Source organism: Myotis daubentonii, chromosome 1 (assembly GCF_963259705.1).
Source record: "Myotis daubentonii chromosome 1, mMyoDau2.1, whole genome shotgun sequence".
NCBI classification, from domain to species: domain Eukaryota; kingdom Metazoa; phylum Chordata; class Mammalia; order Chiroptera; family Vespertilionidae; genus Myotis; species Myotis daubentonii.
In genome coordinates this window covers 31,982,473-31,998,152 of record NC_081840.1, presented here as the reverse complement: position 1 = coordinate 31,998,152, position 15,680 = coordinate 31,982,473, and the positions used below count along the sequence as shown (strand labels likewise).

At 39.1% G+C, this 15,680-nt stretch overlaps 1 protein-coding gene across 1 annotated transcript in view; it reads left to right on the top strand.

The window, feature by feature from the left end:
- Positions 1 to 392: 392 nt before the first annotated feature.
- Positions 393 to 15,680, top strand: part of SYT16 (synaptotagmin 16) — an 82,546-nt gene continuing 67,258 nt past the window's right edge. Inside the window, exon 1 of the mRNA XM_059694152.1 lies at positions 393 to 1,049. Coding sequence (XP_059550135.1) covers positions 527 to 1,049 — 523 coding nt within the window. The 5' untranslated portion in view covers positions 393 to 526. The remainder of the gene's footprint in view (positions 1,050 to 15,680) is intronic.

Sequence of the window (15,680 nt, the reverse complement as noted above, 5' to 3'; positions counted from 1 at the left end):
TGCTCTCTGGGATTTGTATGTGTGTGGATGAAGCATCCAGCCTTTCTTGTATTTGAAAATGTCATATCCAACTGCCTTTTAATGAAGATTCGTTTACTTTTTTCACACCGTTGGGTATAGTCTGTGGGGCTAGACTTCTGTCAGTCCACATGAATAGAGCCCATTACTGGTAATGGAAGTCTTATACATGCCCATGGAGGTGAATTCACATAGAAATAATTCACATTTAATCTTTCATAGTCATTTTTATTTAACTGTCTTAAGATTTCAATGATGATCTTTTTTTGTCCCCAACTGCTGTTTGACATTGATTGTAGGCATTTGGTGATGGGGCTGAGGCTGTAACTTTAACGGGTGTAAGTGTTTCTTTCCTCTGTTTCAGCTGAGAAGTTTTGAGCATGAAATATTCACAGCCATTAAGAGACTTCCAATTTAATTTCTCATCCTGCTTATTCTGTAGTTCATGTTAACTCCACAGTGCTGAAGGAACTGAACAAGTGGACTTTTAGACATCAGATCACTGGCCATGGTGTTGGCCATGGCGTCTCAGGATACTCAGAACCTGTTCCAGCCTCTCTCTTCCTGGATATCTCGGGTGTATGAAGCCCTCCAGCAAGCAGGGGATGTGTTATCTGCCTCGTTGGTTAACTTAAGCAAACAAGACTCTAAGTTGAATGACAAGCTAGACCAGGACTTAGATGATACTCAGATTCAGGAAACGTACTTTGAAGTTGAAGAACAAATCAATGACGGGAGTCAAGAGGACACACATTCCTTGTTTCTTGAAGTGGATCATTTTTCTTGTTGCAGTAGTGATTTGCAGGACTCTGCCCAAAGCTCAAACCCTAGACTTAACCAACCTGCAAAGGACTCATGTTCCATAGTATCCCAGTGGCCCAATCAGACCTGTGATGACCAAAAGCCACCACATGTGCTTTCTTCTATTGCTGAGGAAGAACATCACCTTGAACAGCAAAGGAGCGGCCTTCAACATGACTTTGAGAGCCACCTCTCTGGTATTTTAGAAAATGTTTATGGAAAAAAGCAAGGTAAGCTAGCCAGTAGTCATTTTCTCTGGGTTCTTCCAAAGGACAATTCTGCTCATTTTATTTTGACTTGTTTTAGTTGTCATATGACTTTTATTCTGCTCCCTCTTCTACCTTTCCACATGCTGGCTTTTTTATTGAGAGATGTAATCCTTAGGAATATTTTCAATGTATACAATTTTGGGATATCCATACTTGTGGGACTCAATTCCAAAGCAAGAGCTCCAAGCAAGTAGAATGTTGAAAACGAGTCTGTGGGTTCTGTCTGAGAAGCCCCTTGTGCATGTCATGCTTTTTAAAATATCTTTTAAATTGTTCTCTTTTTTTTCACTAGGTTAGGAATCTCTAGATGTTACTATATTATTCAGTGTGAAATCCTGTTCAGAAAGCCATACTTGTTGCAAAAAATTTTAGTTGATAACACTCCAAGAACACTTCTCACAGTATTTCACTGAGACGTGATGTGAGATGACAGTAGATAGAAAATCTTTGAAATAAGAATAGCTTGATTTTCTTTTAGCCTTGAATGGAAAGGATATATTTAAGAAAAACTGCCTATAAAGCTTTATCCTGTCAGAACGGAGCATATAATGGGCTTTCAATAAATGTAAAATGAATATGGTGAGACTGTAATTAACTCGGTAAAGGCAGCTATAGTATGTGCTGGCATAGATTTTTCATACTTCTAATACTCTAAGCCTGAAGTAAGGACATTCCACCTGATTAGGGACAGAGGGGTACATGCCATGCAGAGAAAGATGTTGAGTGCGTACGTATGATGTGTACATAGCTCACACAGACTATTGGATCTTTTATGTAATATAATGATGAAGTAATTAGTTCTTTTATTAGGAGGAGCAGACTTTTCTGGAATATTTAATAATCTCTTTATCTATTTTCATGATTCCTCTTAGCTTTATCTTTTTAAAAATATTTTTATTGATTTCAGAGAGGAAGGGAGAGGGAGAGAGAGAGATAGAAACACCAATGATGAGAATCATTGATTGCCTGCATCCTGAATGCCCTACAATGGGGACCCAGCCCGCAACCCCAGAGGCCCTGATTGGGAATCCAACTGTGACCTCCTGGTTCATAGGTTGGTGCTCAACCACTGGGCAACGCTGGCCAGGCTGTCCATTGCTATTTTGTATCTCTTGAGCAGATAATATGATTTTTATTGTTTAGCTTGTTGAAATTATTTCCTAATATTGTGTTGAGGATTTTAAAAATATATCTTTTCATTAGAAGTATTAGTCTGTAGTTTTGTTTTCTTGCAATCTCTCTCTCTGGTTTTCGTGTCTGGGTAATGCTGGCCTTATAAAATGAGCTGTGAAATGTTTCTCTTTTTCTATAGTTGAGACACATTTGTGTTAAATTAATATTATTTATTTATTAAATGTTTGCTAGAAATTTTCCAGTGAAGCCAACTGACCTTGGAATTTTATTTTGTGGGAAGATTTTGAAATATAAATTCAATTTAGTTTATTTTACTTTCAACTTGACAAACTTTTGTTTATTTTATTTTAGCCTTTACATCCCCCTCCCAGGATGCCTGAGATCTCTCCCCAGACCCAACTCTGGAGGCAGCCTGAACCCATCTTGTGCTTTTGGGGATAGGAAGTGGGAGTGAGGCACAATTTCCCAGGGAGACCAGGGCACTGTACCTTTAAAACTTGTAAACCTGCACCAGGCTGGGGCAAAACCTCATCCCGCAAGCTGGGTCTGGCCAAAACATGGGCTCTGGGCAGCTCTGAACACCCCTGGAGACCCAGAGCCTGTGGACAAGAGCCACCATCACCAACCCCACTGCTCAGGACTTGGAAAAGAAGGGGTTAGGAAGAATACCAAGGCCTCAGAGGCAGCTGCCACAGATCAGGGCTCTCCTGGAGAGGGCAAAGAACTGGGTGAGATTCTTTTTTTAAAAAAATATATTTTATTGATTTTTTACAGAGAGGAAGGGAGAGAGATAGTCAGAAACATCGATGAGTGAGAAACATCGATCAGCTGCCTCCTGCACATCTCCCACTGGGGATGTGCCCGCAACCCAGGTACATGCCCTTGACCGGAATCGAACCTGGGACCCTTCAGTCCACAGGCCGACGCTCTATCCACTGAGCCAAACCAGTTTCGGCTGGGTGAGATTCTTGAGGTGCCTTTGTCTCCAGCAAGACTCCTGGCCCTCTCCCTGGGATTGTGCCAGCTGTCCTCTCTAGAATTGTACACCTGAGTGCTAATACTTTCATTAACCAATATCACCCCAACAAATTCAATAAAACAAAGAAAAAAAATTCAATTTCTTTAGTAAATATAGGACTGTTCAAGCTATCTATCTTCTGGAGTCATTTGTGCCAACTTGTGTTTTTTAAGGATTTTTTCTTTGCATCTATGTTTTTAAATATATGGACATAGTATTTTCTGGTTATCTTTTTAATGCTTATAGGGTTTATAGTGATTTCCCTCTTTATTTTCTGGTATTGGTAATTTTTGTCTTCTTTTTTCTTTTTTCTGTGGGGTCTATCTGTGTAGATGATTATCTTGGTTTTCCCTTAAGTAACAGACTAAGTTCTGTAATGACTAAGAAATAGGTGTTGCAAGTTGTATAACAAAGTTGTGTAGAGTTACAACAATTACATACATGAGAGCTTTGGGGGTGATTTTGCCAGAGGTAATCCAAGAAAGTTCCACAGAGCAGATGATGTAAGACTGAAACTTCTGGGCACAGTCGGAATTTAACTGGTGGACGGAAGGAGAAGGCATTCCGGTGGAGGAAAGGGCATGGACACACATGTGGACAAGCCAGGTATTTTCAGGGATGGATCATGAGGCTAGAGTTTAGGCTGCAATTGGGAATGTCTTTGCTTTTCGTGTTAAGGATTTAGGTTTTACTCTGTTTAAGTTGCCAGTCTCAAAAAGATCTTAATCAAGAGTGACACCAACAGAGAGGTCTGTTTTAGAAGGATAACTCAGGCATCAGTTTGGAGGCTAAATCGGAGGAAAGAATAAATGTTAGGGAGCTATTATAGTAGCTTGAAAGAAGAAGCAGTGTGTAAATCAATGTGAATATATAAGGAGAAATTCTTGTCATTATTTTGATGTATTTCCCCCCCCAAAAGGCATTTCAAAAAGAGAGTCTTTGACAGGGCACTGGCAGGGTGGTGGACTTATTACTGGTAGGTGGAGGTAGAAGTCCAGGCTTCCCTCTTCGCTTCCTTAACATTTGAAGAGGCGCTTCTCATCAATGCATGATTGGGATGGGAGTTCTGTCTCCCCACATGGTCTCCACTGCTGGGGTCCAGCCCCAGCAGGTCCAGGGGTCCCCAAAGGTGTGGACGGAGTCGGCGAAGAAGGAATGACACAGAGACAGCATTCAGATGATCATCATAGCGAGGTTCTCTAGCCAGGTTCTAGCCAGGTTCTGTATCCGGGTTCTTCAGCCATGTTCTCTCGCTAGGTTCTGTCTCTAGGTTCTGAGGCCAGTTTCTGTCCTGGATCTTTTGCCATGTTCTCTCCAGCGAAGTTCTTCTGTCTCTAGAGAACGTTCTGTGTAGGTTCTGTGCCTAGGTTCTGTCTCTCTTGGTTCTGTCTTCTGAGTTCTGTCTCTAGGATCTTCATCTAAGTTCTGTGTCTTGCTGTCTTGTTACATCTGTATTTATACCAGTTGATTCAATCCTATCAATCTCTATTACAAAGGTTAGGGTGTTTCTTATCTCCATTCCAGGGAGTAAAGATTATGTAGCTTAAGCATGATTGTTCGTAGTTAAAGTGATTAATTACCCGCCTGGCACTTAGTTGAGAGGTTTTATTCCCTCCCTAACTTCAGGGGAAAATCCCTACCTGGGGAAACAACCTTTCTCGGAGAGGTGACCTTGGTTAAAACACAGCGCCAAGAAGGTGAGCAAACATATTAAGAACAGTATGCCATATATGCCAGGTCCCTTGAAACAGCAAGGATGGACTGGCTCCCGGCACTCCACTAACATCGAGCTGAGGGCAGCATTATTGCTGCTGCACGATGGTGAAGATCTGGACTCTCCACCAGTCCTCTTCTGACAACACCCAAGTTGGGAGGGGCAGAGGTGGACGTGGGTCCAGGCTCTCCATGTGGTCTCCTCTGACACTGTGGAGGGTGCAGATGCTCATTCCAGATGCTGATTCCTGGCCATCAAAGGAGAAAGACCTGGATCCCTACACAGCCTTCTCTGCATTCCCTGGTGGAGGTGTTAAGATGCCTTCTTACAGGCTGGTGAGGATGCAAGTCTAGGCTCTTCACTTGGCCTCTGCTGGCCTGGATTGGGATAGAGAACACAGTGTTTTCTGTGCCGTTTGGCTGGAGTAGAATTTCATTGTCCCAAAGTTTTCTGTTTAGCTAGGCTGCCCTTTCCCTGGTCCTTTGCATAGAGAGAGCAGACTTTTCTTGAGGCCTTTCTTTGTCTGTGCCAATTGGCATTGCAGGGTTGCCAGCTTCTTCAGCTTCGAGTCTAGGCTCTAGGAGGCAAAGAACCAGGCCACTCACCACCATGTTTTCCTTGAGTCCCCTGGTCCCCCGCCAGTCTGCCTTCTCCTCTGCACTGTTGGGTCTTCTCTTCTTTGTTTTAGGGTTTTCTGGTTGTGAGCTGGGGGAGTAAGAGAGAAAAGAACATCTATTCTATTTTCCTGGAAAAGAAAGTCTTCCAGTTAGTCCTTCCTAGCATTATGATTTAAAATCCCACCACTCCTCTCCATTTCATAGTGAAAATAAGAACAATAGAAAATGATAAAGGATGGTATGTATGTGTAGGTAAATATGAGAGAAATGTTTCTCTGTAAGGAGAGGTCTTATATGATAGCCCTTCTCCGTTAGTCTAATGGAATCAATAGCCTACCATGTACAAAGTACTGGGAATGGACAGTATTTATACAAGGATAAGCCATGGGCCCGTCCTTCAGGTTGTTGAAAAGCTTACATCATTTGCTTAATATGTTCCAGAAGATGCAAAAATGTGTTTGATGCCCTTGTTCTTTGGTGGCAGTGGCAGTTGGTAATGAGGCAGGGACCTAGAATGAGACAGTCCGGTGTCCCCATTCAGTTGTGACTTTATAGATGGAGGAGCCTTACTAGGTTGCCTCTGTCCCTGATGTGATAGAGCCCACTAATTCACTCCCAATGCCTATAGCAAAAATGACAAAAGCCCCCAATTCCTTTCTTTCCTCAAGATATTTAAACACCCCAGGACTTTATGACAGTAGGATAAGGGACTGGACTCTCAGTCCTACGAATGTTCAGAAGCTTGTGTTTTTAATTTTTATTTTACCTGCTTGTTAACCGTTTTCACGTGCTTATTTTCCCCTTTATACCATGGGATCATGTCAGACACAGCACATGGGCTGCTTTGCAGTCTCTACAGGGATGTATTTGGAGATATGCTAGGAAAAGGCAGCATTTTAATCAGTGATTTATATGCACGTTTAAAAAAGCCTTGTCAAGCCTGCTTTTCCCATTTAACCTTGAATTCTTTTCATAACGCTGTGTCTTGATTTTATGTTCCTTAATGTGCCATATTTTTCCTCCACAATAGATTTTCAACTAAATTGGCCTAAAACAAGAGGGATGCTGAATGCTTTTTGTAACCATGGAAACATTTCTGGGCACTTACTGGGGACCTGGTTGCCAATAGTAATGTAGCAGAGAAAATAGATACACTTCATTTAGCAGTTGCCTCTGATTAAGAGGCAAAGAGACTCCTTACAGTGCCATCTCAAGATAGGCTTTTCGGTTTAAAGACCCAAATCCAAAAACACCAACTTCTCAGTCAAGAAGCAGTTGTGACAGACACCTTTGATATGTATTGGGAAGGAGTTCTAATTGCATTTAAAATCATCTTTGTTTTAAGTTTTTCAACTCATGCTTTTTTTTTTTTTCAAAAAAATTTAGGCTGTTTTTTTTAACCACATGAATTTGTTTCCAGGAAATATGCTCACTATTTCCTGAAATAGCCTGCTAATGGAATTAATGTGTTCCAAGTATACTGGCACATAGAACTTTAGACACACTCTTTGGCTACCTGGAATGTATTTAAAAAGTAGAACAGTAGAAATGAGGGTGATATAACTTGACTTTCAATCAGATTACTCTACCAGGTTAGTATGACATGGAAGGGAAATCCCACACGGTTCTTAGTTGCTGGTTGGCCTGGAGCTTTGATGGGTTGAAGTATTTTTTTCTGTTGATGCTCTCAGGATGGCTTGTGGCGGTTGAGACTAAATGGTACCAGGGAATGTAATGCAGTTGATATATAAATCATACAGGCTTCATTGCCTTTCTATAGGATACGTGACTGCACATAAGATGTTACATCCTGCCATTCCTTTATTTGTAATACTGGCACTTTGCTTGTTTTCATTGCACCAGTGCTGTCTTGAGGGTAAATCTATTCCTGGTTAAATTTATCTCCATTTGTTAATCCTTCATTTGATAGCATTTGCCATCATGTTCCTCAGTTATCTGGAATTATCCATTAAAAAAGGATTAGTCTGAAAAATTTTCAGATTTGTTTTCTAAAAGCTTTATGAAGATAGTTTTCTCGGTATGTTGACTTGCACGTTTTAGAAAAGCTAGGTATTAATGAACACACTAAAAACTGACACAGTTTTCAGAGCCTTGACATTAAGGCATGGAGTTTATTATTGCTGTGGTTATGTATTTTGCCATTGTTGTCATTTTTAAAGGACATTTCAGGCATGTAACAAAATCCTACATGGCCAGAAATTAGAACACGTAACTTATACACATGATCAAAATATTGATTCAATTTTTACCTTGATTTCTGGGTGTTACAATAAATGCTAGAACATTTTTTAAAGGTCAGGTTTAAAATGAGAAAATAAAGTCCATTTTCTATTTTCCCATTCTTACCATCATTAGGGATGGATTACAGGAATTAGAGATAACGTAGTAAAAATAAGCTTAAATTCCATTTTAATGATTCTCAAGGAACCAGATTTTTTTTAAATAATGGAATTTCTTGATAATAAAAAGGTCCAGGAGTCTTCCTAGCCCTGAGACTCAGACAGTAATGGAGCCAGGTGTCTTTTTCTTGCAATTATCTAGTCTAATGGTGAAGTTGGGGGCAGGTAGGAGCTACGAGCTTCATAAGACCACCTCCACTCCACCCCAATATATCTTGTTTCTTCTTGCTTGAGGGAGATTCTTACCCGTGTGTTTGTGTGTTATTATATTTCTAATTACCATAGAAATATTACCCTCCTCTCCCCCTATTTTATTCTTCTTTCCCAACATCCACTCCCCTTCTCCCTTTCCTGCTACTCTTTCCCAACATCCACTCCAGAGGAGAGAGAGTCTTGTTTCTGAAAAAGAGCCTTATGCTAAAGAGAGTTTCTGAGATGTGATTAAGTTTCTCTTCCCTTTGAGCTCTTGTTAAGTCTGCTCAGGGGTGGGCTGGGCCACTGTTAGTGGAGATATTAGTGCCCTTTACATTTCCTAGTTTTTAAACTTATGACACATTAAAAAATGTAGGAAAATGTATCACGATATAACAAACACCCACAAACCCACCATTTAACTTGGCCAAATTTTAACATTTTTCCATATTTAATCCAGATTTATTTTTAAGAAGCCATCTAGGACAGATATAATTAGAGTTCCCCGAGAACCCCCTCTTTGTTTTCTCTCCCTTCTCTCCTTACCAGGAGGAAAACAAATCTAAATTGGAGGGTTATGATTCTCATCGTATTTTCATTCTTCTCCTGCAAGTTTTTGTACCTGTAAATTATACATACCATAGTTTTACATGTTTTAAAACTTTACACAAATAACATAATGTTGAACACGAGTCCTGCCTTTGTGGCTGGAGTGGGGGGCTCCTATTGTACAGGAGAGGCTATCCTGGTAGAGCTGTCAGCGGGCCCATCTCAGGCAGCGTGGCAATAGTAGTAAACCCATTACAGCACGGAGCCAATGGATAGGTCCTGGCAACAGCTCCTGAGCATTCACCAGGGAGGAAAGATCAAGGGAGCAATAGCTCTCCTTTGGCACTCCAGCCGTGGAAATGAAGTCATGCTATTTCAGTCTTCAGTGGCACAGCCTGAGTCATTTTCACAAGAGGGGTGTCCTTGTCAAGAGATTTTTAGCTAAGATGGGAGAGAAGACCAGAGAGTACTTGTCATTCAGTATTGGCGCAGGAGAATATTTATCTTGCTGGTTATCAACGGAGTCTTTAAATTACTTCAATTACAGTTTTGGTTTTTAGTTATGGCATTGATTATAATGGAATTCTTTTCAAACTATAAGTATTTGACCCCCAAATGTGTTTCTGAAACTGCCATGATTTTATCTACATTAACGTCATCTCATTTTTTCTGATGCTTGAGCTTCCTTGCTAGACTGTATAAAGTCCTTAGAACAGGGACCATTCATTCATGTTTTCTGTATCCATCCCATCCATGCCACATAGCTTGTGACTTTCCTACGTTAGATTTACAATAAATGTTTCATAAGTCAGGGGGACTGTTACACTTTGCAGAGGTTCTGGCGTACCTTTCTCAGGCAACATGGAAGACTCTGGGATATCTCCAAAGAATACGTGCTTGCCTGCCTTTCGGCCTGCCTGTTCTGTATTCAGGAATTTTTGAAATGTGAGAATTAAATTGTGGAAAGTTGATATTTATCAAATGTCTTTTTTAGTAATAATTCTTTGCAGATCCAAAGGAATAGAAATGCTTCCTCCTATTGGACTGGTCAGTTTCTTTTAGCCTCCCTTGCTTGATGGTTAATATCTCCCTCACCTCTAAATGTTATCAGGGTCCAGGGCTCAGCCTTTGGACTGGTCTCTCTATTGCCCCACCCTCTAGTTTCCATCTCACTTAGCGTGCAAACCAGACCCCTTCCAGTGGCTACCCGATCCATGGTAATCGAACCCCATGCTGCCTCTCTGGCCTCTCACTGCCCTTTTCTCTCTTGTCAACTCTGGCTGCCTCGGATCTTCTTAAACACCAGCTGTGCCCCTGCTTCAGGGCTTTTGCATACGCTGTCTCCTCTGTTTCGAATGCCTGTCCTCCATATGTCCCCAGCATTTGCTACCACACTTCCCTCACATCTTTGCTCGAATGGCCCTTCTCAGAGGCCTTTCTGATCACATGAATTTAGCCTGTAACTCCCTCCACTCTCCAGCCATCCCATCCTCTTTCTATGGGAATGCCCCCCCCCCCCCCCGCCCACACACACTACTATTGCTGTTTGACCTGTTATACTTGTCTGTCTCCATGACAGCAGACATTTCCATTCATTTCTTTCATGGGGTGTATACCCCACATCTAGAAGTGCTTGCCTCATGGTGGAAATAAATAAATATTTGTCAAATAAATGAATGACTACTTTTTTTTTGCTATTTGTTATACCCTGTTTTCAGTTTATTTTGACAACATTCATAAATTGAGTGACTGAATTTGCTATGAGATGCTTTTAGATTTGTAATAAGAGAAACTGTAAGATATTGAAATGGAAGAACTGTAGCTTTTCTTCACTTTCACAAGGTATTAGAAAAAAGTAGGTTAAACCTTTAATAGAAGAAATATTACTAAATCAATACAAAAGATTTTAATCCCTTAGTCATTCATGTTGGTATATGATGTAAAGTGAAGTTCTAAGTTGGGGGTTGTTCCGATGGGCCATATTTTTCAAAGTACCATTTGTTTAGCACATTTTTCCTTCTTTCCCATTGATTTTTGTAAAGTTGTAGAGCTTTCTTTATCATTTATTGTGTTCTTCTTTCTGTGAATCTGTTTCAGGGATGCCTTATCTAGTCCTTTAGCTCTAACTTCTATCAACATAGATTAAGGAATCTTTTTTGTATTCCTAGTTTGTTTGGGGGATGGAACAGATTATAAGTTTTATTATATGCTTTCTCTGCACTTATTGAAATAACCATATGGTGTGTTTTTTTGTTACTGAGTGGAATACATTGGTTGATTTTCAAATGTTAAATTAGCTTTGTATTCTTGTAATAAATCTGACCTAGTTATGAAATGTTATTCTTCTTATATATTAAGGGATTTGAATTCAAATATCTTGATTATGGTTTCTACACTTTGCCCATGAAAGATATTGGCTTGTCATTTTCCTTTCTTCTAATGTCTTCTTCAGATTTTACTGTCGAGGCTATGCTTATCTCATCGCATGATTTGAGTAATGTTTGCCTCTTTTTCTATTGTCTAATCATGTAGGTTTGGTATTATTTCTCCTTTTGCAGTTGATCTGGAACTGGAGTTTTCTTTGTGGAAAGAAATTAAATAATTGATTGAATTTCTCTAATATACTAGTATAATGAACCTTTCAGGTTTTCTTCTTCTGTCAGATCTTTTCTAATATGTACATTTAAAGTTAGGTTTTCTTAAAAACTGCTTTAGTTGCCATCCACAGATTTAATATGTTGTATTTTCATTATAACTATGCTCAACACATTTTCTAATTTGTTTCAAGTATCTTTCCAGTTATTTTTCTTTTATTTATTTCTAGTTTAGCATCCCTGTGGTCAGAGAATATACTCTTGTCAGTTTAATCCTTTAAAATTTGAAATTTGTGTTGCTTTTTTTTATTGGCGCAGTATGTAGTCCATTTTTGGTAAATACTCCATAAAATTAGAAAAAAAATGCATACACGTATATGCATTCCACGTTCAAAGGCTGTTAAATCGCGTTGTTTACCCATATCTTCAGAAAAAAATCACTTCTACTGTTGTGATAAACAACCTGCTTCCCTATTTATAATGGTCTGGCCCTCTAGCAACTTCAGCGCAAAATTATAGCTAATTTGCCTACAAACGTCAGGTGGTCATAACAATGTGGCCACTCAGTGTGTGTGTGTGTGTGTGTGTGTGTGTGTATATATATATATATATATATATACATATATATATATATATATAGTTAGGTAGGGTTAGGGAAACCTATTAAAATCTTTAAATATGATTACAGATTTTTCTATTTTTGTATATAGCCTGAAGTTATATTAGTTAGGGTTGTTTTCTCTTCCTATTAAAATAACCTTGTTAATATGAAATACTTTATTTTTAGTAATACTTCTTGCCTTAAAGTTTATTCAGATATTAATAAAAATGTACCATATTACTTTCGGTTACAGATTGCATGCTAGAGTTTTTTCTATCCAGCTTTATACAATTTAAAGCAGGTTACTTATGAATAAATATATTTGGATCTTCTTTACTTTTACCTAATATGACAATATTTATATTTTAAGGCGAGTATTCAGTGCATTTATATTTAATGTAGTTACTGATATAAATGCTTTTAAGGCAGTTTACTGTATTTTCTATACCCATTTTGTCTTTTTTTTGTTCCATTATTTCCTTTCTTTTGAATTAATCAAATATTTGCATTAGTGTATTTTTTAATTAACTTTTTAGTAATATGTACTTTTAGGTGGTTAACCTAGAGATTATAATATTAATTGTTAACTTTTTAAAGTCAATTCTAAATTTTATCACTTCTTGAACAATGCAAAGACTTTGTAACATTTTAATTTCATATATCCACCTTTTTACTTCTGTGTTTCTATTGTCAAACCTTTTACTTCTACAAATATTTTAAATCCCCCAAGAATTGGAATTAATATTTGTTTTCTTATTAAGGTATAATTTAAATATTTTACCACTTTATGTGTAGTGTAAGAACCTTACAACAGTTTATTCCTAATTCCTCCTCCCTGTCCTTTGTCATTATCACACATTTTACTTGTAACATATACACGAAATACCCAATATATTGCTATTATTTTTGCTTTAGACAGCTACTTTTTAGAAAATTTAGAAATAAGAAAATGAATTTTCCTGGATATAGGTCCAGGAAAGAGAAATGGCTCTAATAACCACCTCAAAAGTAGAGCCCAATAAAGGGGATTGTGCTCTGAGCTGGAGAGAGACCTCATTTTCTTATTTGTGGCTCTAGATTTTTTTTCTAAGGTTATATGCAGATATGGGTATAAGGGGTTATATATCCAGAGACTATTCTGATTGCTTGCTGCTGATGTCTCATAGGCTGTTAAAATATTTAATATTCTTCTCTCACTATGTATTATGTTTTTTAGATTGAAGCCTGAATTTGCCATTCATTGTATTTCAATCCAGACTTAGTTGTACTGTAGTCATGCTCTCAGAGATGGCATATGCCTCACTCACTGTCCTTTGGTTCTTGCAGCATCATGACCTTGCGTGCTCAATATTATGTCGGGAGTTTAGCTCTCCTTGACCTTCCCATTGAATCTGGAGTGGGTATCAGATTGGAAACACAACTCAGAAGTCTCAAGACAGCCATCTTTAACTCGAGTCCTCTATTCCTCCCATTACCTCCCTCAAACTGCTCGAAAGAGACTTTCTATTTCAGAGGGAAATTTATAGTTTGTGTAGTCAGAGCATCTCTGAAAAGTTGGTCATTTTTCCTTCAGACTTCATTATTGCTGGGGGTTGTATCAGATGTAGGATCTGATTCCTTAGCAAGGAGGAACCCCGGTTTTATCCTTTGCTATCACTGAAAGCATTGATGCTCCATCTGAGCCTTTTACTCAGGGGCATCACTGTGCCATTCTTGGCATGGCTGGGCTTCGGAAGGCAGAATTTGCTCAATTGGATTGTGCCACCGTACAATGCCCTGAATAGTAATTTGTTTGGCCCCTGCCTTCAGTTGGTTGTCTTGCAACTCTTTGGAAAGAGCCTCAGACACAGTGGGTTGTACACTTACGGGGTTCTATTGAACTTGGTACTGGTAATGGTGGTGAAGATGATGATTATAATTCATATCAGTTCTTGAAAGCTTATTGTGTGTTAAGGAGTTCTTGAGTGCTTTATATACATTAAATAATTCAATCCTCCTAACAATTCTATAACTCCTATTATTAACTCCATTTTACAACAGAGGAAACTGAGGCATATGTTTAAACCCAGAATCACAGAGGTATAGGATTTGAACACAGGCAGTCTGGCTCTTAACCACAATGCTATGCTGCCCCTGTAAATAATTAACCCATTGCATTCTTCTGTTTGTTTAAACTTCTATGTAAATTGGAGAATATCGTACATGAATTCTCATGTTAATATGGTTGTAAAAGTAGAATTGAGAATTACTTGAACATACTGATTAAGGAGAATAGGTTTTATGATTGAATGGGAAAAGTCATCAGAGTGTTAACATCTAGAAAGCTAAAATCATATTATTACAACCACTGCTGAAGTAAATAGTCTTTTTTTAAAAGTAAACTACACTAATATTTTTGGATTGGGCTCAAAAGACAATTTAAAAAGGGAAATTGAAAGTTAATTGATAAATGCAAACTTGGAAGTACTAAGTTTATGGACAGTATATTGAAGTGTGAATAAGAAAAAGAAGTAGGGGAAACAGTGGAATTTAGTAGGTATGAGAAAAAACACACATAGAACATTACAGTATCCAGTTCTGGGAGCTCCTTCTTTAAAGTGAACGTAGCTATGTGTGTTCCTCAGTGGAAAATTCAGTCAGGGGCCAGAGTTTCAAGCAGTGTGTGATGCTCTGAATTACCTGTCATCGGAGTGGTTCCCATAGGGCCAGCCTGAACATCACAATTAGGAATGAACTGGCCCTTTTAGAGCAAAGTCTTGGGCTAGCGGGAAGTGAGAAGGAGATATAAAGAGCATCCATCATTTTCTCCCCATATTGGCAGCAGCCGCACCTCACCCTGGGAACAGATGTCAGGCGTTTCCGCTGCACCTGTGTGAACAAATAGCGATGCCCAAGGTGGTTTTATCTTGATTGTGAAGATTCTCGATGAGTGTATGGAGATCATGTGGAGCTCTAAAAATGATATGTTACACTTCCTTTTGGGAATGCTACTCCCAGAATAGCACTGTTCTTTGAAATCCTCATTTAAATGAGCTTCATGATTTGTGGAAGGTGAGAATGCTCACACCTGCTTTGCAGATTGATAAACTCTGCCCGAAATTCCTAACAGGTGGATTGCTTGAAGTCGTGTAGTGAGTCAGCAGTGGGACTCTCGATAGAATTCAGTTGTTCTATCCCTCACAGACTCTCTGGAGGAAGTCTCCCATCTCTCTCTTGCGTTAGGGTAGTTGGAAAAAAAGTTCAGTAGTAGGGAGTGTTTGCTGGTTTTTATCAGCTTGAGGGCGTTGCATTTCTGTGTGTATGTGTGTGTACACATTGGTGTGTTTGTGTGTGTTTCTGTGTTTGCCTATGTTTTCGGAAACATTTTTGCTACGTGGTATCTTCTTCCCACTTCCCAGATGGTAGTTCTGATTTTTCCTTCTTTTGGGGCGTGGGGGCTGGGCGGGGGGGGGGGGAAATTGCTCACAAATCTGGAGGATTCATTCACCAGTTGACAGACTTTAAGAGCAGCTGATAGGAGACCACCCTCTGCCACCGGTTCCCCCCACACTCTTCTCCACTGGGCATCGGCAAATAATGTAGAGAAGCGATTCAATGTTAGTTCTAGTAGGGAGGTTTGGGCAGTAGGAAACTTTGACAATTATTGAAAAGATTCGATTAAAACCAAATTGAAATGTCTCTTTTTGCTCAGATTAAAGCCATTTATTGTCAAACTTTCACTGACTTTTTTTGTTTGTTTGGTTAGATCAGTTT